General features: G+C 38.0%; 1 protein-coding gene across 1 annotated transcript in view; it reads right to left on the reverse strand.

Annotated features, from left to right (window-relative positions):
* LOC309415268 (A disintegrin and metalloproteinase with thrombospondin motifs 6-like) overlaps positions 1–23,280 on the reverse strand; it is a gene marked incomplete at both ends in the record, with an annotated part of 195,173 nt that overhangs the window by 84,903 nt on the left and 86,990 nt on the right. The window contains 2 exons of the mRNA XM_082012736.1: positions 3,447–3,588; positions 16,706–16,852. Of these exons, the coding sequence (XP_081868862.1) occupies positions 3,447–3,588; positions 16,706–16,852 (289 nt within the window). The remainder of the gene's footprint in view (positions 1–3,446; positions 3,589–16,705; positions 16,853–23,280) is intronic.

Below are 23,280 nucleotides of genomic sequence, written 5' to 3' on the forward strand. Positions count from 1 at the left end.
AGCCTGTTCCAATGCCTGACCACCCTCTCAGTGAAGAAATTTTTCCTAATATCCAATCTAAACATCCCCTGGTGCAACTGCAGTGAATCCAGTAAGATACTTGAAAGCATGTATTGCCTTTAAGAAAAAGCTATGTGTCAGTATTATATGGTGAAATTTCCACCGTTACAATTTGGCTCACTGGAAGTCATAAATTTAACATTCTCGTGAATCTGAAAGTGTACCCTAAAAATGAAATATTTTAAGTATCTTGAGACATTGCCTCTCAATTCTTTATTCAAAGTATCTGTTTCTTCACTTAAATTCTTTAAAATTGCCCCTATATCAGAGATGATGGAAAGTATAGTATAAAGAACAATGCACATGTGACATTAGAGGGATCACTGTCTTCTTGGAAACATATAGTCTTAGTTTTTTATCTCAAAGAGCTAAAGCATCTCTTTGAATTCTTGTCTGACAATGTGCTGAACGATATAGGGAAATCTGACTAATAGCCACAATGCTTTTGCTGGAACAGTTTTGTCCATAAGTGACTAAAAAGTTTAATTAGATGTAGTACTCACAACAGTTTCAGTATAGCTACCAAAGAGCTCCTTTCAAGGTCAAATTGGTTCCTTGTCAGTAAACACACACACAGAAAGGCAGATCCTTGTAGTCCCTTCAGTACTTTATTTCTGATGCCTTAATCATTCAAACACCACTCCAGGTATTTAACTTCAAGATGAAGTGAGAAAGGCTTAATCTACTTAAATGTGCAAAATTCTGTGCAGGATTAGGAACTAATTTATGATCAAAAGCAACAAACATTTTAAAATAAACATGCAGATTCAGATGAGGAAATATGGGAGAAAAGGCAATGAATACAGATGAACATCAAAGCTAGATGGTTGAAAGAGGTATTTTTTCTAAAGGTTAATAAGACATTAGGACAGAATTCCAAAGCAGAAAGATGAAAATTTTCAAAAAAAACCCTATCTTGACAGCTATATCAGAGCCCAAAGGAGACTTGTAATTTTTTTGCCTTTGATTTGAGAGATTGACTGTTTCTCTTGTCATGTCTCGCCATCACAAAACAGTAAAGAACATGAGCAAGAGAAAAAGGCAAGCAATTTTCTCTGAGATTTCCCTTTGTTTTAGAATTTATTTACTTCTGGATCACTAAATCCCACGTTGGAAAACCTGCTCTATCCCTTTTTTTCCAGGCACTTCAAATAAAAAGTGCCGAAAGAAGTGCTAGAAAGGAGTTAGTATACGAATTAGGTCCACTGTCAGTTAGCATTTACTATGTTTTTCCGTTCATAGTTGCATATGTGTCTGTTAGAATAAGATCAATAAACTATTAATGGCATCTTTATGTGAATAGTACATCGAATAGGAACATCCAAAGCACTGACTGTTTACTTTTGATATTGAAAGTGTAGAACAGAGTATTCAGCTTAACTTTTCCTGGTATTTAGATCTAGTTCCACTATTCAGTTCTAAAAACCCTTTCATATATGAATAGGCCCTTCGTGTGTGGATATTTTCCATCTGCACTATCAGCTTGCAAAGATTATTTTTTTCCTTTCAAAATTATCACTTGAAATCTGTACATCAGAATCATCATGATGGCATTTTCAGAGCATTATGTCCATGGCAGATTTTTTTTTTTAATGTAGACATTATTTTAAATGCATATAATTTCTTAGAGTAGATATTACCAGAGTTCTACAATAATCTGTTATATAAATATATACATTCTGAATCCTATTATTAAAAATATGTGTTTTTTTCAGAAACACTTATAAGTCATGCTCACACTGATGGCACACTGATGGAATACAATATACTATATCAATTCAGAGGACTGGTAATGTCACATGAAGACTTCACTTCTTTTAACTATTGCCTCAAGTGTCAACCTCTTTTTTGTAATTATGAAGGAATCCCAACAAAGACTTTAAAACAAAAAGAAAGCAGAACACATAAAGCCAAGATTACCTACATCTTCATTACTTCCAATTGTTTGCATTTTAGAAACTGGTTTAAGAACAGAAGTGTACTGTGCAGCGTGATCATCACAACAATGATTACATAGTTTAACAGAGTTTGAAGAGAAAAAAACACCACAGACACATACATGTGGAAAAGCCAGGTTTTGCACATTATTAAATTTCCAGCTTAATTTAAAATGCAGTATATCTCCAAAGGCTGTGCTATAAATCATGGATTAAATACCTGCAGATTTCCTTAGTCTGAAAATAAAAGAGTGTGTGTGGTGAGAATCTGTAAGAAAAAAGGAAAAAAAAGGTATGGCTTGGATGTAGTGACAAGAAACAGGGGTCTTAAAGAACAGTGGTGAGAATTGAGAACTTGGGAACAATAAAGGCCAAAAGGGGTTTGATGACGGATCAGGAATAGAAGATCCAGTGAGCTAGTCAGCCAACTACATACAGCTTTTAAATCCTTTGCACAATGCAATCTACTAAAGAGGCATCCCAAGAATAATATTGTATTTATCACCCCAAGGACATTAAAAATGTATTTTATTTGTAGCAAGCCTTTAGAGAAGTGAATAAATTTAATTATTACATTGTTTTATTTGAATAAACTAATAATTAAAAATTATTAACACTATATATTTTTAAACCACTAGAAATGTTTTCAATGTTTATTTAATTTAGTCTCAGCTGATTATTTGATGACAAGCACATCAGAATGCATCCTTTTACTACATACTTTGGGCTGCAAGATTTTAAGTAACATTTATAAATTTATTGCATAATGTCCTAAGTGTGCAGGTTTTTATTTATACTGTAAATTTCTTTACCTTAAATATTGCACATTGGTACTTGCGGCCAAAACTTTGCTAGTACTTAGCTATTCAGTATTCTATTCAGCTATCTAGCTTCATGTTCCTCTGTTCCCATAACCAATTATTCTTCTTTTCAAAAATAGATCTGAACAATGTGAGAAACAATAAACTCAATGCCAGCAAAAAAAATTAAAATTAAAACAAACAGACCTGACAAATCAATACACATACAAAAGTAATATCAAAATGTAGCTTTAAATTGAAAAGTTAAAGCTAAGGCAACAGATTTCATATTTCAAGATTAATACAACATGAACCTGATCTCATTTAACTGAAATCAGGGAAAATTCTGTAGTACACTTTACAAGGAGCAGGATCAAGTGTTCTGGGCTCCTTTTTTTTCCTAAAATTAAAGAATGGTTCTCCAGCTCATTGTACCCATACATTTTGGTGTACAATACACACAAATGACTCAAGCAAAAGATGCAGCATAAGGATTAAAATGTACCCTTTGCTTACATATGATGGCACTGGACAGTATGCTATCAGAAATCTGTACCCCACTACTGCATCTAATTAAAGATTTATGTTATAAAGGAATATATACAAATGACTAAGTAGAACATTCAGCATAAGGATTAAGACTTCTTACCCCATATTTACATTGGCGAGATGTTGCTCCATACTGGAAGCGACACTGTTCATCAGCATCATACACCTGACCTGAGGCCACAGCTGGATAAAGAAATTCACGCTTGGGAGGCTCATTATCAAGGCAAGTACCACGGCCTGAACTGTTCAACATAAAGGACCAAAGGAATTAGGAATTCTACTGACTGTAAATCACAGTAACGATATCATGTATCTAGTTCTTACTTTTAACAGCACTGGGTGTGAAACAAATATGACTGCAATAAAGAAACAGTAAGATGGTACACCCATAGTAAAGATAAAAAATAATTAGAGGGAATTAAGAGATTAAAATAATTTTCAGCATTATTTTCCCCAACATTAGACACTTTTAAGATTCAGGTGGACAGGGTGCTGGGCCATCTTGTCTAGATCATGCTTTTGCCAAGAAGGGTTGGACCAGATGATCCTTGAGGTCCCTTCCAACCTGGTATTTTATGATACTATGATATTAACAAAAATGCTTGTTTTAGACTGTGAAATATATTTCATATATTATCCTTTTTAAAATTACAATAACTTCTGAGCCACACAACTAATTTTCATGTGTTATTTTAAGATTCCTATTTGCTTTCACTGAAGAATAGCTACATTTGGTCACAGAATGAAAATTAAACAAAGCAAATAAAAGAAATTAAATTTACAATTCTTAATGATCCTTCTGATCCTTTAGACAGCTAAGTACAATCTTATAGATATGAGCACCTCAATTGGTTTATATAAAAGTAGGACACATATAAATTTCAACATGACTAAATGTTTATAGGATTAGGATCTTAACATGCATGCTTTTCTTCCATTTGAGTGAACAAAATAGTTACAGTGGTAAAAATTCCCCAGGATCTTCAAATTTACATATACTTGTGTTAGTGACAAAATTTGTATGGATCCAAGGATCTTTTCTGTTGTATTAATAATATTTAGTCTTCAAAAATTCATGTTAGAACCAAGATCATCACCTTTTAAAACTTTAATATTCTATTCTTTTCACTGTTTTGTTTGGTGGGTTTTGTTTGTTTTTGTTTTTTTAAAGTATGCCCATATTCAACCACAATATTTTAGTGTAGTGGAACAAATAACAAAGCAAGCCAAAGGCAAACAGAGTTCTTGCATTTAAAAAACTTTGCAATTTGCTAAATATAATTATTCAGTTTTATTTAGTCAGTGTGCATAAAAGAGGACAGATGCTTTTTAACTTTTATTTCCCATGTGAATAAGTGAGGATTTTAAAAGAATTCTTATGCCAACACTTTTTTCCGACATTCCTAAAAATTTTGCCAGCACCTATGGGTTTTTTCCAAATCTTTTCCATGCACCTTGCCAAAGGAACGTAATTTCAAAGTGAATGTTCTACACTGTTTTTTGGAGATCTCCAATTTTCTATACTTTTTATCTGCAGATAAAAAAAGAGCAAAAAGCCCCCCCCCAAATGTTCTCATTTTAACCCTATTTTATTAATTTCTTTGAAATACTACAACAAATCCTTTGGAAAAACAAAGAAACAAACAAACAACTGCCAACCATTTTAGAAGAATGCAAACAGCATTCAGCAAACAGCAACTAAGGCGATAAGCAGATAAATACAGAGAAAAAAGATGGTATTCAGTTGTTGGGATCACCCTGCACAGCTCGACCTTAAGGAGAAGGAGCTGTGGTGTTGATCTGCACGGCTCGACCTTAAGGAGAAGGAGCTGTGGCACTGAGAAGCTGGTAAACAGCTGGATATCTGCACGGCTCGGCCTTGAGGAGAAGGAGCTGTGGTAAACAACTAAGAAGAAGCAAGGAAAACAGGAACACCTGCAAGCAGCGAATCCTGACTGTGTGAGAGGCGCGTGGACAGCGCGTGATATCTTGTATATAGCCAATTGCAATAATGTGTGTAACAAGCTGTAACCAATCATGAGTGTGTGCGCCATGACTAAACAAAGATTATGATATATATTGGAGTCAGACAAGACAATAAAGGGCTTCGGAATATAACTCTCATAGAGTTGTGAAGTCCATCCTTTTCCCGCAACTGGTGACCCCGACGTGATACGATCTCTGGGATCTCATCATTGAACACCAGTCGAGCGCAGAGGACGCTGCGGGAGAAGCCCGGTTGGAAGAATTGCAGTCAGCGGGACTGACGCAAGGAAAAAGAAAAAGGAATACATTGCAACGGAGAAGCACCCAGCGAGGTGAGGTGAGCAACCGGGGCGGCATGGGGCAGAACACATCGCATGAAGAAGGGGCGATAGTCAGACTCCTGCTGCATATGCTCTCTAAGAGAGGACTGAAATAAGATGAATATACACTTAGAAGGCTCCTAATTTGGAGCTGAAAGAAAGGGTACCCCCCCGATCCGTCTGTGGCATTTAAGGCAGAGACGTGGGAGGAGATAGGAAAAATGTTATGGGAACATATTGAGAAAACCGCCGCAGAGTTAGTGACGGCGTGGAAGTTGATATTAACCACATCTAAAGCCTTAAAGGCAGAGAGAAAAGCTGCAGCTGATGTGGAGGAGGCTGTTAAAATGCCTTCAACCAGTCCCTTCTTAACCGAGTCAGAGGGTCCAGGACCTTCAGCAACTCCGAATGCACCTCCTGAGGTGCCAGATGCACCGAGTGAACTGGCTGCATTAGATAAGTCAGAGAAACAGGTCTACGATGATGTATGTGAGGGCAAGATGGGACAAAGCTGCCCAGAACAATGTACTCAATGTTCCTCTGTGTGCCCATGTGAAAGATTGATGGGGCGGGCTTCACCACCCCCGAAACCACCCAGACTTAACCGATTGAAAGCCGTAGTTTTGAAGCCCTCAGCCGAGCCCCTGCCACCTTTACGGCCCCCGTTGCCTGATAGCAGCGACGAAGGAGAAGAGCCTGTTGTAGAGACTATAGGGAGGCAAGAGCCTAGGATGAAAGGCGACCCTAGGGAGCGGTGGAAAGACGTTTTTTTAGGAGCAATGAAAGACGAGGAAACGGAGTTACCGATGGCATTTCCCGTTAGTGTACAGCCTCACGGGCCCAATCGCTGGGACCCATTTCACTGGGACTTGATTAAGAAAGTGCGGAAGGCAGTGCAAAATTATGGCTTGCAATCACCTTTCACGCAAGCTCTATTAGATAACATATTCACGGGAATGGTTCTTACACCATGGGATTGTTGGCAGATGATAGATATGTTGTTGACACCAACCCAAAGGTTATTGTGGGCAGACAGATGGTATAAACTCTGTATGCAAGAAGCCCTGAGAAACCTGGAGCGTCAAGACGGCGATCCGCTTCAGAACATTACTATGGAACAAATGACAGGCCAGGGACCGTTTGTGGATGTTAGATTGCAAGCTCGGCTGCCCTTAGAAGCCTTGCAATTAGTTGGGCGACTAGCGTTGAATGCGTTGCAAACAGTCCCTGAGGAGGGAAAGAGGCAACCATCTTATACTCAAATTAGACAAGGGAGAGATGAACCATATATGTCTTTTGTTGATCGTCTGAGAGATGCTTTGAATAAGGTGTATACCAATGAAGATGCAAAACTAGCAGTGTTGTTGAATTTGGCGGTAGAAAATGCCAATGTAGATTGTAAAAGAATTTTGTTAACTTTGCCAAAAGCAGCAACGTTAGTACAAATGGTAGAAGCCTGCAACAGAGTAGGCTCTGCCACACATCAGGCAGAGACACTCGCAAGTGCCTTTGCAGCAGCAATTAAGCCATTTATAAATGGAAAAGGGGGAAAAAATGTTTTAATTGTGGAAAAACAGGCCATTTTAGAGCTCAGCGCAAGGCCACAAGGAAAGGACCTAGGCAGATTGAGACAGGTCATAAATCCTTCCAACAAGGACCCTTTCAGCAAGGAATAGGCCCAGCAGGAGCACCATGTGGTCGATGTCAAAAATTTGGTCACCAAGCCTCAGAATGTTGTTCAAAGTATCATCGGGATGGTATGAAATTGGGAAACGGGCGACCGAGCACGAAGGCACCCCACACGACGACACAAATGGGGAAGCACCACCAGGCTGCTTGGCAAGCCTCAGCGCCCAAACCAGAGGGAGCGCCGGAATGGACGTGGAAACAACAGTAGAAGTTACCTTATGGGACATGTCGGTTTATGATGTCCCGACTAACGCGAATGGACCATTAGGATATGGATTGAGTGCTTTGTTATTAGGACGATCTTCAGCAACAAAGCAGGGACTTTTTGTTCTCCCTGGAGTCATTGATGAAAAAGGCCATATTGTGCCAACCACTAGTCCTTGGAACACACCTGTTTTTGTGATTCCAAAGAAAAGTAGAAAATGGAGACTATTACATGACTTGCGAGAAGTCAATAAGGTTATAGTGGACATGGGAGCCTTGCAACCAGGGCTACCATCTCCCTGTATGATACTGAAGTATTGGAAGCTTTTGATTATAGATCTCAAAGATAGCTTTTTTACAATCCCTCTGCATAAAGACGATGCCAAACATTTTGCATTCTCAGTCCCAAGTACAAACAAGGTGCAACCCATGCAAAGATATCATTGGACAGTATTGCCACAAGGCATGAAAAATTCACCCACGATGTGTCAAATTTATGTCAATTGGGCTTTACAGCCAATCAGAAAAAGGTGGCCTCAATATCTCATCTATCATTATATGGATGACATATTGTTGGCTGGTGATCAATTAAATCCGGAAGAAATGATTGGGGAGCTCGTTGAGCTTTTGAGGCAAAGTGGGCTGCAAGTGGTGCCGGAAAAGATACAAGCTGAAGCGCCTTGGAGGTACTTGGGGTGGATGATCACTGAAACGTTGGTGACAACCCAAAAGACTGAATTAAGAATTCAGATTAAAACATTAAATGATGTACAAAAATTGGTAGGAGACGTTAACTGGATTCGACCTATTTGTGGGATCACAAACCAAGATATGGAGCCTTTGGTTCAGCTCTTGCGAGGGGATAGCAGGTTAAACTCTCCTCGGCAATTGACCAAGGAAGCCCGGGAAGCAGTAGCAAACATTTCTGAAAAGGTAACTCAAGCATTTAGTTCTAGGATAGACCCCTCGATAGGGATCACTTTGGCAGTAGTCAATCACGAGCGACATCCCTATGCACTTATAATACAGTGGATAACAAAGCTAGAATCAAAAGCAGACCCATTGAGAATTTTAGAGTGGGTCTTTTTGCCTCAGCAGCACAGAAAAACCATCACCACGAAAGCAGAGTGTTTTGCAAATTTGATTATGAAAGGGCGCAACAGAATTATTGATATATCGGCAAAGGACCCGAAAATGATTTTAATACCATTACAACAAGAATATTTGACTTGGGCTTTGCAGCACTCTGTTCCCTTCCAAACTGCATTAGCAGGATTTGAAGGTGACATTGAGATTAATTATCCATCACACAAAATGTTTACCTTTTTTAAAAACCATGAAGTAGAAGAAAAATCAAAGTGTAGTCAACATCCAGTTCAAGATGCTACAGTATTTACGGATGGTGGTGGGAAAACAGGCAAGGCAGCAATAGTATGGCGAGAGCATGGAGAATGGAAAGAACGGGTACTTGTCGTGCCAGGATCAGTTCAAAAGGTAGAACTACAGGCAGTAATTGAAGCCTTTAAATTATGGTCTGAAGAACCTGTGAATATAATTACTGATTCTTTATATGTAGCTGGAGTACTCCAAAGATTGGAAGGTTCAATCCTCAGACAGGTACAGCAGGAACAGCTATATCAACAATTTAGAACGCTTTGGTTTTTAATTGCAGAAAAGACGACATCCTTATTACATTATGCATATACGCAGCCATACCAACCTTCCAGGGGAATTGGTGGAAGGAAATGCAAGAGCTGATCGGCTGACTGCCGCAGTATGGGCTGGACCTGCTCCGGACCGTTTAGGTCAAGCACAAGCCTCTCATGCCTTTTTCCATCAATCTGCCAAAGTTTTAGCGAGACAATTTAATCTAAGTGCAGGTGACGCTAGAGCTATTATACAGACTTGTGCTGATTGTCAACAAATAGGCCCAGGAATCGCGATTACAGTAAGTCCCCGAGGATTGCATTCACTACAACTATGGCAGATGGATGTGACACATGTTGCTGACTGTGGAAGATTTAAATATGTTCATGTTTCAATTGATTGCTATTCTGCAGTAGTTTGGGCCACTGCACAAACAGGAGAAACTACTAGACATGTACAAAAGCATTTGCGAGCTGCATTCGCAGCCCATGGTATACCCCTACAAATTAAAACTGATAATGGTCCTTGTTATGTAGCCCAGTCAACCCAACGATTTTTTGCTCAATGGGGAGTGACGCATGTTACTGGAATACCACATTCCCCAACTGGACAAGCTATTGTTGAACGAATGAATCATTCCCTGAAGCGTTTATTGCAAAAACAAAAAGGGGGAGAGGCTACCACACCACCCCAAGAACGTTTGAATAAAGCCTTATATGTGTTAAATTATTTGCGTCTAGCAGAAGGAGAAACATGTAAAAGGAATGACAGGAAGTCTGTTTGAGTTAACACAAAATGTGCAAGTAAAAGTTAAAAATTTGGAAAAGAATATGTGGGAAGGACCTTTTCAACTGCTAACCTGGGGACGAGGTTATGCTTGTGTCATTACAGATTCTGGAACTTGTTGGGTACCCGCAAAATGGGTAAAACCATGGGTGAAACAGTCACCATCGTCGTCGTCGGACACATCTTGACACTATCAGGTGTCATCGCAATCTGGATGCCACCTCAGCCAAAAGAAAATGTATGGGTAAATCACACTGAAATTAGCAGTATCATGAGAGGAACATGGAAAGCTTTTAGGGCAAAGTGCTCTATAACTACAAATCCTTTGGTAAGATATAATATTGGTTTTCATAGCTTTGTGCAGGCACTTTTTCCATCGCTATGAGTAGCTTCTATCGCTAGGAGTAGTACAGCTAGAATTGTTTGCCTTGTAACATTCTGCTATTAATTTAAGCATAGTTGATATGTGACTGCTGGATTAGGGTAAGATGCCGTGTGAACAAAACCTATGAACCAATAGACGGGGTGGCTGTGGCGCATGCAGCACGTCTGGCCAGCGGGCACATGCGCCATAGGCTCCCTGTGTTGAGAGGTGGCAACCGAGGCGTGTTCCAACACTCGCTGGCCACGTGTGTCGAAACTCGTTCCTTGGCAAATGTATAAATACTGGGATTTCCCGAAGAGCAGGGGGATCGGTGTACAGCAAGGCCACCGTTGCCTCCGTGGGGACGCCCACGTAAAGCTGGCACCTACCGACTGCTAGGCTGAGTTCGCGGCACAGGACGATACAAGAATGTACAGATGGTCCATCTTCCTCACAGTCCTTGGGTTGCAAATGATCCATCAGGTTTTGTTTATAGGTAAACAAAAAGGGGGAGATGTTGGGATCACCCTGCATAGCTCGACCTTAAGGAGAAGGAGCTGTGGCACTGAGAAGCTGGTAAACAGCTGGATATCTGCATGGCTCGGCCTTGAGGAGAAGGAGCTGTGATAAACAACTAAGAAGCGAGGAAAACAGGAACACCTGCAAGCAGCGAATCCTGACTGTGTGAGAGGCGCATGGACAGCGCGTGGTTTTTTGTATATAGCCAATTGCAATAATGTGTGTAACAAGCTGTAACCAATCATGAGTGTGTGCGCAGTGACTAAACAAAGATTATGATATATATTGGAGTCAGACAAGACAATAAACGGCTTTGGAATATAACTCTCATAGAGTTGTGAAGTCCATCCTTCTCCCGCATTCAGTTACTACTCCAAATTAATTTAATGTGATTCGCCTGCACATAACACCACCACCACCCAACTCAGTTGAAATCTACCTTTAAAAGATCACGTGTGTGGTTCTGGCATAAAAAAGTAATGTACTTGCCCCTTTATTCCAGTTTTAATTATTGCAAGCATATATATTTTCTAATAGCAGAAGTTGGGAAACTATCCTACATTCTTTTGAATCTAAATATTTCAGTGTTGTATTTTGCATGTATGAGGAGTACATGTTAATAAATTCAACATGGAAATAATTCAAATACATTCTGATCTTTCTGTATTGTTTGGACCAAACTGCAGATAGGAACTTTGCTTAAACAAGCAGTGGGAAGTTTAGAATTTGACATCAGCTTGGGCTCATATTGCATATGATGGGAATATTTCCATAGATTCCAATAGTGTAGAGGTTGATCTGTAAACTGTGATCCTGTAAACAGACAGCCAAGGGCACAGCATTTAAAAACTCTTATTACCTTTGATGACTCTCTCTGTAGGCATATGGACTCCTGAACAGATTAGATTACAGAATCAGATCTAAATCTTTAAATGCACCAAAACTGTAAATTAAAGGCTATACTTACTCTACAAGACATATAATTGCAGAAATGCAAGTCAAAATCTTTGCAGTAAAAACAAAAATATGCCTGTTCTGCTCTAATGACAGGTTTTCACCATAATTCAGTCAATCTTTCACTCTAACATAAAGCTTGACACACAACAGCTATTATATGCTATAAAGGAAAGTTTTCCACAGGAAAAAAATGGGTTTCTTGGCCATTTCAAAGCATATGCTGACCGGTCATCCTTCTTGGGAGCTTTGAATGATCTAGCAATACATAGCTTTGCTTTGTCTTTATTCCCATCCTTAAAGTCATATTCATCCTCTATCCGGCCATCCCAAAAAATAAATTGTTTTCCCAAGTAGTGTCTGACTGAATTGAGACCTTCCAAGTGATATTTAATGGCTGTTCCTCAGTACTGTCAGTCTGGAAAATTTTTTTCTGTGTGTGGTTTTTAGAAAATCTTGAGAAAGAAGAGAGTGAAGCTGAGGCTCGACTTTGAACGTTACTAGGATGAGTTCTGTTTCAAAATTCTTCTGCCTGATGAGAAAGTACAGTGTGGTATCTACACTACAAAATGGCACACAGTGCAAAAGTCCTGTAGCAAATGGTGACCCAAGCTGGTAAACTGGCAAATCCACATGAATCTACCTTACCATATAATACTGTGAACACTTAATGAGCTTCTAGCCAAATGCATTCCAGCTGCATTATCATGGTGCCCTGACAGCCCTGCCCAAACTTGTATCCAGATCCAAGCAAATAAATCTAAAAGGTGATATGTCATACAGACTCATGGCCTCAGATTTCTGCTTGGGTATCTGCATTTCATCCCACTGTGCTCTATCTTTCTCATTAGACATAGTTAAACGAATCCTAAACTAGTCATACTCACTAAGCACAGAAAAAAACACTTGTCTTCCTTGTTTGTGGTCTAGTGGGTCCTGTCCCAGTTGTTTTCCCATTCTTGAGGAAAAATGGAGAGAAAGGGGGCAGAGTCTAATCTATCTGGAATGAACATCTGCAGACACAGATAACAGCAAGCCCTCAGGCTTGCCTCTAAAGCTCTAAATCAGCATCTCCCTAATCTGTTGCTAAATTGTGAAGAAGTATTAGAAAAAAAGTGGAATCATTTTTCCTGTCTTGATGCAGACTGTTCTGCTATTAACAGAAGCAGTCAGGGAATTGCTACCACATGAAACTCAGTATTCTTCTTTGCTTCTTGTTCATTGATCATTACCTGCAACTGAAAAGCCTCTGCTCTTAAAGCTGTTCTGCCTCAAGGAAAGGTGTGAATGGGTAAAAAAGAAGTGATCTAGGCTTCTGAAAGCTGTCCTTCAGGTACCTGTGTAACACTATCTTAACAGCTTTCTGCTGTCATTGAGAAGATGACATGAAAAGCTGGGGAGAAAACTAGAAACGAGAAAAAAACTACAGTTTTACAGACTATTCTACTTTGTGAAATAATAAAACAACTATTTTAAGAAAAAAGTATCAATTCATTTATAGGATACACAAATTTATACACATTTATAGGATACACATTTATAGGAACCACAAACAATAAGAAACATAGATTTATAATGAACAAATCATGTTTGAGAAATCTGAGATTTTAAAGACAGATTGCAAAATTAGTAGATGAAGGAGAAGTTATCTTTGGTTCTTAGTATGTTAGTTAACGCAGTATCCTATACAATTGGAAAATCTATTCATAATTGCAATGCATTGAAACAAGGATCAAAAACAATTATAAGGTTTTAGCATGTGTCACTAATCAACTGTAAGTTTTGCAAATTTCTTAACATATGGAAGGTTATTGATTACATGATTAGTTTAAATTTAGTATAGATTTCTTTAGCCTAATAACTGTGCGATTATGTTTAACGGCCTACTCTCATAGTCCTTGGGCTGTATTTGCCTCAGTGCTAACATTGTAACTATGTGTAAATGGTTAATCAGGAGGAAAGCAGGCCTCATGAAAATTAAAACAAAGAGGAGTTAAGAGCAAGGACTGAGAGATTAAAGAGAACAGAGAAGATATCTTAACCTTGAGCATAGAGACAGACTGGCAGGAATGCTCTAACAAGGATGATAAGAAGGAACCGCTTGGCCGAACAACAGAAGGGGCAAACATCCCAAGGAGAAGAAATTATCCTCGAGAGACCCGTGACCATAAAAGGGAAAAAGGAGTAGGGGACTAACTCCCCAAACGACCACGGACGACCACCCGAGACCCCCGCGCATGCGTAGTGTAGTTTTGCAACGCCAGCATTATGTAAATGTAACAGATAAGCAAGGAGGTGGTGATTTCTTGGCAAATGTGTGAATATTCATGTCTTTAAGGTATATAAAGGATGAACTTTTGTTTCAGCACACGCATGTTAGGAGGAGATATCCCCCATGCGTCCAGCGCTGCAATAAAGATGTCTGCTTAATAACACTTTGATGTTATTGAGTTTAAATTTCTTAAGTTTGAGTTTCTTTGAATCAGCATAAAAGAATGTTTATCCAAGGTGGCTTTGAAAAAAATAACATCTACATTCTGGGTTACAAAAATATAGCTAAAATATTATAAAAGATAGTTTATTATTTGAGCTGCTATTTCTAGGGGCTTTTTTACTCTAGTCCAAATATCACCTAGTATCTTCAGTAATGATTTTTTAATGAAATTCACAGATGGTAGTAATTCAAGTAGAGTTGCAAACACTGGCAATGATGGAGAAGTATCTCAAAAAACCTGAAGAGATTAGAGCTATGAGAACAGATTCACCAGAGTACTATCCTGGCTTTATGCTAATATAACTACAGTTTCAGTGGCATTCCCCAGACTTGAAAATGAAACTTAATAGTGAATCAAACCTGGGGAACAGAAAAGAATAATGGAGATACTACCAGTAAAAAATAAAATAAATAAACACATTTAAACATAAAGTAGAGGAGGCACAAGCTAAAGATGTTTTGTGACTGTCAGTAAAAAATTGAAAGATCACTGCATACGTATCAAGTAAAGAAACAAGAAAGTTTGTTCAGACTGAAATTTAAAACTGTGCGGGAACTTTATGAACAAATATTCACCCCTATTACATTTGCAGCATAATATAAGCCACAGAATTTTACCACGTTTCTTTCTCAAAAGCCATAAATAAGAAATGACTGCTTAGCTACCTATGGAATTACATCTTCATCAATAGAAAACATTTTCAGGACAATTATGAGTTCAAAATGGAGTTCAGAAGAGAGCAACAAATAGAAGTAAGATGAGACAGAGAAGAGCAGAGCTGAAACAGTAAGAAACTAACCCCCAAATGCTACAAGAAAATACCTGAACTGTAAGTTGACAGTCAGAACTACCAAGCTGTGAAATAATCTCTCAGAAGAGATGCGAAAACCCTATTCTTTGTCATAGTTAAAACTAGGCTACATGACATACTAGAAATACTACTAATGGGAACAGTGTTGAATTAACAGAAAAGATTGGCAATGATGAAACAAGTCTAGCCTGTATTTTTTTTATAATGCTAGGGTTAAATGAATACATATATATCTCTCCTGAGAATATCAACTCATATTGTGAGAAACCTGTATCACACATACATGTAGGACAACTTATTCAGTGTGCTTTAGTTTAGACACTCATCTTAAACACTCCAGTACATCAAATTGGGTGGGTGCATAGTTCAGTGGGGTGATACAAAATGCCTTAACCTGATACAGAAACTGAGGAGAAGTATTTTCCTCTGAACAGCACCTAACACCAACATGAAACATCTGTCTCTGCCCACTGACTCTATAGGGAGCTCAAACAACTCTTCAGAACAATTCAGTGCTCCTGTACATTGTGTGGGAAGCTACATGTGAACCAATCTAAAGAAAATTTATTGGTCTAGATGGATCCCTTCAGGTAAGATTCAGAATACAGCACCTTATTCTGAGGTTAGATCCCTGAAAGAGAAGCCCATTTTATTCTTAGTAGTCTAAGAGTGAGACCACTTGACTGGTTTAAGTCCATCTCCTAAAACACAGTGTCTGAATTATTGAACAACCTTTATTTCTAAAAGGAACAATTGCACTGATAACACTGAACCTACCAACCAAATGCCATTTGCTCCCATAAAGTCCATCTTAGGCACATTTTTAAAAATTCTGTTATTAACGTGTTCTCAATGAACTAACAGTTCTATATCTGTCTTCAACAACTTAAAATACATACAAAGGCTTCATTATGCATCATGTATACCAATGTATACATTGATATGAACACGTTTTTGAGACTAACATATTTTGACTATTTTAATTTTTTCATACAGAAGTAAAATTTCAGGTAGCAATCTATTTCTGGATAAAAATCACCACAGAAGCATAGGTTAGCACAATTTTAAGGTATTAATATAAAATTCTATGCCATCCTCTCCTATGATCTTTATATCCTCACTAAAGGTACCAAAGTACATTGATAGGAAAAAACCCACAAGACTGCATTAAAAAATCAGGAGAATGAAATGTACATTGAACAGGATTAGAACCTTGTTCCTTTCATTCGATTCCCTCACATTATGCATGTTTTTAAAAAACAATACTTCCCATCATTCATAGACAAATTCAGCCCTTCTCTATTTCTCACCCTCAGATTAATTTAGTAATACAATATGATCAGCACTTTAAAATGTTTTGAATAGATTAGAAATAAGAGCTGTAAGGTAGGGAATGGAGCAGAAGAAGCTTTTGTCATTACATAGGAAAAGGACACTACAATATAAAAGCCTTAAATAATTTCCTATACTTCCGTCTGTTCATTCTACAAATATAAAACATCAGAACAGATCACTGTGTCTCATTTATTTTGAAAGGTGTGAATTTTTGTAACAAATCATGATTTTTCTTGAGAGATTACTTACTCTAAAAAACTGGTGATGTAATCCCGACTGCAGGCTGACCAAGAGAAAGGATTGGTGTTTGCTGTAATATGAGCTGCCATTAGCTTTGCTGCTTCATGACCTTTGGTCCCACAGGAATTTCCAATGCCATCGTGATTCATACCAAAACTGCCCAAAAGAGGAGAGAAACCGCCCATTATTCTTCTGCAGCATTGGACATCTCTTAAATCTTAGCGTGATTTTTACAGAAATCATGCATGGACCTAAAAGAACATACTTAGTACAGAGAAGTTTAAGTGGAAAATCAGGATCAGTTAGGTTCTGTTTAGTTTATTCAGATCTCAGAGTACTGCACAACTACATAACTTTTTTTTTCACAGACTTTTGAAAGCATCTTACTTATTTTCTAAACAATATTCTTGCAAGATAAATACAGAGTACTCAGTCCTTATTCGGGTATTGTACCTGGATAAGGAATAGACATTGTGGTACTGATGCTTGGATTAGTAAACAGGGACAAACAGGGAGTAGGTGATGTTGCTGTAACAGTACAGTATAGACACACAGTAGCCAATGAGAGTTCAAACAGAACATGGGTTTTGCAATTCCCAGGTCCATGCTGTATGGTCTCTCTATGTATCCACTCATAGGGTGACTTGGAGCCCTTCTATTAGCACTCTCCTTTGTCATGCAACTTCAGAATGGAGACTAAAAATCAGCAGAAAATACAGTAAGAAACCTCTAGGTGGCACTTGGCCAACAGAGATTTCCATGAAAAAAATTAATTAACTTTCAACAAAGATGATATGACTCTGGAAAAAGAAACACAGCAAAAGAATCCTTATGCCCTAGAAATCCTGTGCTACTGAAAGACACCCTTGGAGCTATAGATGGCCAACATAATCATCAAATTAAAACTATAAGTTAACTCAGAGAAAATCTATTTGAAAAGACTTTCATTATATGTGTAGAACTATCTTTAATTAAATTATTACTGTTATTCCTAAACAGTCAACAACATATACATGACTGGCCTGACATAAATGAAGCACTTGAAGAGAATATGCAAAACAATGACCTTTCTTAATATTATACACTTTTTTAAAACTCCATTTTCTTAGTCTGCCTTTGATTAATTTCCACTCAGTCACTTAGGGGGAAACTTATTTCTTTAAATATTAACCTTTGGCCAAGTTAGTTCCTCCTTCCCAAACATGGCACAAGGTTTATGAAATCAGAGGGATGGGTAGTGAGATACATAGGAGCCTTCCTGACCATGGGACAGAGAAGTAGTCAAAGGAAATGCCATAACTGAGCTTCTGCATACCCAAAGCAGCAAAACTGTTACTTCTTTATGTGTCATTTAAGAGGTCAGTCATTGGAGACTTCTCTATTACAAATGCTAAAAAGTCTGACTCCCTGATTTCTTACTCATCATTCAGGCATACAAATGTGTTGAGGCATTCCATTTAAAGCACAAGGTATTGCTAACCACTACTTCCAAAACCCATTAATCGCATGGATATAAGAAAAGGAACATCAGTGAATGATGGACATTACCTGCAGGCTGGGAAAGGACTTCATCAAAAAAGCATCACTTCCACTATTATAGGATGTCTCCCTGTGGAATACCTTATCTGTAGCAATGCCTGCATGTACCTAGTTTAGTGTGTGATGTCTCATAAATGCAGAAAGTCATGCTATATTATACATGGGAAAGGCCTGACAGACACCTAAGATTATTATATCATCAAACGAAAAATATCCCCGGCATATAAAAAATATAGCTTTAAAAATACTCATCTGAGCAACGTATGTGCTATAATGAAACTTTCAGACCAGTGTTAATTATTATGATAAGTCTTCAATATTGATATCATCTTGGGAGGGAAAAAGTTAGATGTCCAATGCAACAAACTGAATCAGAATTTTACAAGGAAAAGAAGTACTTTATTGGCCTAGTTCTCAACTGCCATAATTTCCTAGAATTAGGGGTACCTCAAATGGAAACATTTCCTTTTGAATTACCTCTGTACAATTTCTTAAAATAGAAAAACTTAGTCTTTAATAATCTCTATGAATGACTCCCTTTTTATAAAAATGGGCATTTGGGTATGTGGCAAAGAGTTGAATTGGATCATGTAGACTATTTCTGATATCCAAGCTTATCTCTAATTAGTATATTCCCTTTGTCAAAGAAATAACATAGACTTCAACTGTCTGGGAAATTGATATCTTACGGGCCTATCAAAAAAAAAAGGATAAAGTTTGTAGTTTAATAGCTTTCCTTCTTCTACCCACTCTCCTTATAAAAAAGATGTTTCAGAAGGAAACTGATCATTAGGTGCAAGTAATTTTTTCTGATGCTTGGAAAGGGGTTTTGCAATTACGGTCATTTTTTCCAAAGATAGTAGTGGCAACATGCCATTACAGCCCAGTATTTTGCATTCCTATGGCCAGGATTGCAGATGAAAACACGTTTCTGTCCAAAGTACCAGTTTTATTTCCACCAGAACATGTTGGTTATATTTGGTCATCATTACATTCAGGCTACATCTTTTACAAAAGCATGTTTGCAATTAGATTGGGGTGGAAAGGCAGGGAAGAAAGGAAGGAACATAAAATAGTCCTTATGGAGAGCATCTGTTATAATTTACTTACCTTTTTCAAACTGACTAAACACATGCAGACTGTATTTTTTTCACTGGCTTAAAGATCCTGTCTAAAACTAGCAGTATAATTCTGACTTTAAAAAAGACAACCAGATGAGCAAGGAGAGAGTGAGAAGTCTTCTCAGCTGGCACAGGAGTTTTTCTATGAAGTTACCTTTCTGCCTACCATCTCAAGGAAAGATGTTTGGCCCAGCAGCTCTAAATCACTTTTTTTCCAAGCATTATGGCTCCTCTTCCCAACATTACATTTAAGAACTGTACAAAGCAGCAGCACCAAGAACTTTAAAATCATAATTGAAACTCTCCTGCAATTTCTCTATAATTTGTATACTTCTTAAAAAATGTTAAGGCAGCAGCACATCTGACTAGTGCTCTGTATCTGTTTTGTTTACTAACATCTGCAACGGAACAGATTTTTTTTTTCTTAGCAATCTTTTTCCTTATATCTGAAAAAAAAATCTGAGGGAATTATTTGTAATACACATCCAACTTAAGATCTGACCTCAAAAATCACATGGGAGATAATTGGTCTCAGCTGCACTGAATAAAACAGTAATAGATAACCAGAGACCCTGGAGTATAAACAGAGGCAAGGATGGGAATATAAACTGCTTGTGTAACCTTCATTTATTTTGTGAAAGAACAATACTGCAGGTCTCTGCAAGTTCATTTGTATTTAAGATGAGATTGTTCATTTTTTGGGTGGTTCTAAATTCTGATGGCTATAGTTGCCAAAACATTTATTGTTGATATATCTGAAATGATAGCAGTTATTTTTGTGAGATGGTCAGGATGCTTGCATCTTGATTTATTATCCAAACATTTAAGATTCAGAGAAGACAGATCCAAATCAATCTGAATGCTCCTCAATACTGCTCACAGAGGTTTATTTTTTATACTATGCACTTTTATAGCACTAAAGTTATCTGAAATGTGCTACTCAGGTGAACTGTTTTTTTCTCACTTGTTAGCAATCAATTATCTCTGCTTTCCAATTATAGTACTAGTGATCTGCATATCAAGCCACTTCCTATCTTTCTTAGAATTTGGAGCATCCACAACTGCAGAGAATGCTAATTTTTTTTTCTCTAACTACAACAGGGTATGTTCATTTTTTAGTCACTTACAGATAGATTCGTGACTTATAGGGAGAATTTGGACTAATTCTTTTAAGCAGCGGCGCTTACTTTGCTCCATAACTTGTATAAAAGTATATGGAAGAAAGTATCAGAGACTGAGAATCTTGATTCAGGTGAGGCAACAAAGTTACAGGAATACAAGCAAGAGAGATATTGTAAAATCAAGCTTTTTGTCTTGTCCACTATCAGAGGCTGATTTACAGCTGCATAACTACATGTAACTCTTTGGGAAAAATAAACCTTTTTAAGAGAGAAAAGAAACTTTAACCTTAAGAAGTTTTATTATACTAATTATTTGCACTAGGAAAGACAAAATAAACATATATACTAAGAGTGAAATGGGTCATTTTCAAGCTAAGTATCTTGACCCAGATACGTTGCTAGATTTTCCTTCACTGCCTCAGTATGTTACTTAGGTACAATGCTCTCATAACATATATGGAGAATGAAGCAAGGGGCAGGGAAGGGTCATGAAGTGCACCAGTGAAGAACACTCAAATTTCAAACAGTAAATCTCTACTACAGTAGAAGATGAAAGGCATGCTTGAACAAGTATTTTTGTATTAGATAAAAGATCTAAAGGGCAAATTATAATCTGCTTGTAAAAACTACCAGCTTATTTGCTTAGATAAGATATATCATCTTTTTCATAAACTTTGTATTTTTTTAGTTTTGTACTTATTCCCATAATTATTAAAAAGTTATTTAAATCTATATATGTATTTCATATACCTTAGAATATCTATTTACAGCCTACACTGAAAAAATAAGAAAATTAAGAGACAGCTTCTCTGTATCTGTAAATGTTACTTTAGCTTTAAATTGCCTTTTCTAAGGGACATTAGAACATATGCAAGGAGGGAAGAAAGGGAAAACTAGCATGTTTCAGCATTATCTTGTTCAACAAAATGAGCGTGAATTTGCACAAAATCTGCTATTAAAGAATAAAATATTTTTCTTCTACAATATCAGAGCTATGAACTACATGTAACCCACACAGCAATTTCTGTGTGGACATACATGGTGACTTTGTTAATTATTTTCATCCCTACTAGCAGTGTGATATTTATGAATTGATATGATGTTATGGTAAATTTTTTGAGAAAATACAATCTTCATGTTTTTATAGCAATAGAAGGTCAGCACTTTTTTTTTTTTTTACTGTATCCCCCATACCATGTCATAAGAGAAAGTTCTCCCCTCCTCTCTACATGAAAGACCTCCATATATTTCTAGCCAATGTTACAAAAGTATTGGTTATAGCTTCACAACTGCATGCAAATTGCAACTCACCCTTAAATGACATTATAAAGAAAAAAAGAATAAAAAAGTATGGTCTTAAAAAATCCGTTTATTTTCAATTTGTTGTCCCAAATATGGGTTCTTCCACCCCGTGTGCAGAGAGCCGAAAAACACACAGAGACGAGATATTTGCTTTTATTCCAAATCCGCGCAGAGTTGGGTGCTAGCTTTGTGGACCTACCACCTAGCACCCAACTCTGCGCAGATTTGGAAACTTGGTACCGGGGGGTGCCTTGCTGAGTGTGAGAACCAGGTATAGGTATAGGTAACAATTGGCAAAATGGGCTCGAACCAATCCATGATTCCTCCCTGTAGCCCTTTGAGGTGTATTTTGAAGAACTGGAATAAATTTGGGGGAGATCCAATGACTAAAGATAAAAAAATATTGTAATCAATTGTGACTAAATTACAAAGTGGATGATAACTGGAAAATGGGTTTTTACAATTTAATATTATACTGCAGTTAATGTTGTTTTGTCGTCGACTTGGGAAAATAGGATGAAGTTTTGTATCTTTATGCTTTTATGACTCTGCACAGAAATCCTGATATTCAGAAAAATGTAAACTAACAACTGACCTAATGATGTATACAGCTTCTTATTATTACTTCTGATCTGGACTGGAAGGATTGCCAGTCTTTGTACATGTCCCGTTCATTACCTCTGACCTGTTAAATTTGAAACAATCTGTTGGTTTATAGAGAGAAAATCCTGAAAGAATGCACCAACTTTTAGACACTATAATGCTGACTCCCAGTTCTAGTTGGGGAGATGGGAGATGTACAAGCATTATTAAATACTTTCTTTACAGCAAAGGAAAAAGAATTATAATAATAAAAAAAAACAAACAGAGAAGAAGATGAGAAAAGAAATAAACAGGAGGGCAGAGGCCAACTGTATGAGGTTTAATAAGGCCAAGTGCAGGGTCCTGCACTTTGGCCACAACAACCCCATGCAATGCTACAGGCTTGGGGAGGAGTGGCTGGAGAGCAGCCCGGCGGAAAGGGACCTGGGGGTGCTGGTTGACAGCCGGCTGAATATGAGCCGGCAGTGTGCCCAGGTGGCCAAGAAGGCCAACAGCGTCCTGGCCTGTATCAGGAATAGTGGGGCCAGCAGGAGTAGGGAAGTGATTGTGCCCCTGTACTCGGCACTGGTGAGGCCGCACCTTGAATCCTGTGTTCAGTTTTGGGCCCCTCATTACAAGAAGGATGTTGAGGTGCTGGAGCGTGTCCAGAGAAGGGCAACGAAGCTGGTGAGGGGTCTGGAGCACATGTCTTATGAGGAGCGGCTGAGGGAACTGGGGTTGTTTAGTCTGGAGAAGAGGAGGCTGAGGGGAGACCTTATCGCTCTCTACAACTACCTGAAAGGGGGTTGTGGCGATGAGGGTGTTGGTCTCTTCTCCCAAGTAACTAGTGATAGGACAAGAGGAAATGGCCTCAAGTTGCGCCAGGGGAGGTTTAGATTGGATATTAGGAAAAATTTCT

The sequence above is a fragment of the Phaethon aethereus genome (genome assembly GCF_964289735.1).
Source record: "Phaethon aethereus genome assembly, chromosome: W".
NCBI classification, from domain to species: domain Eukaryota; kingdom Metazoa; phylum Chordata; class Aves; order Phaethontiformes; family Phaethontidae; genus Phaethon; species Phaethon aethereus.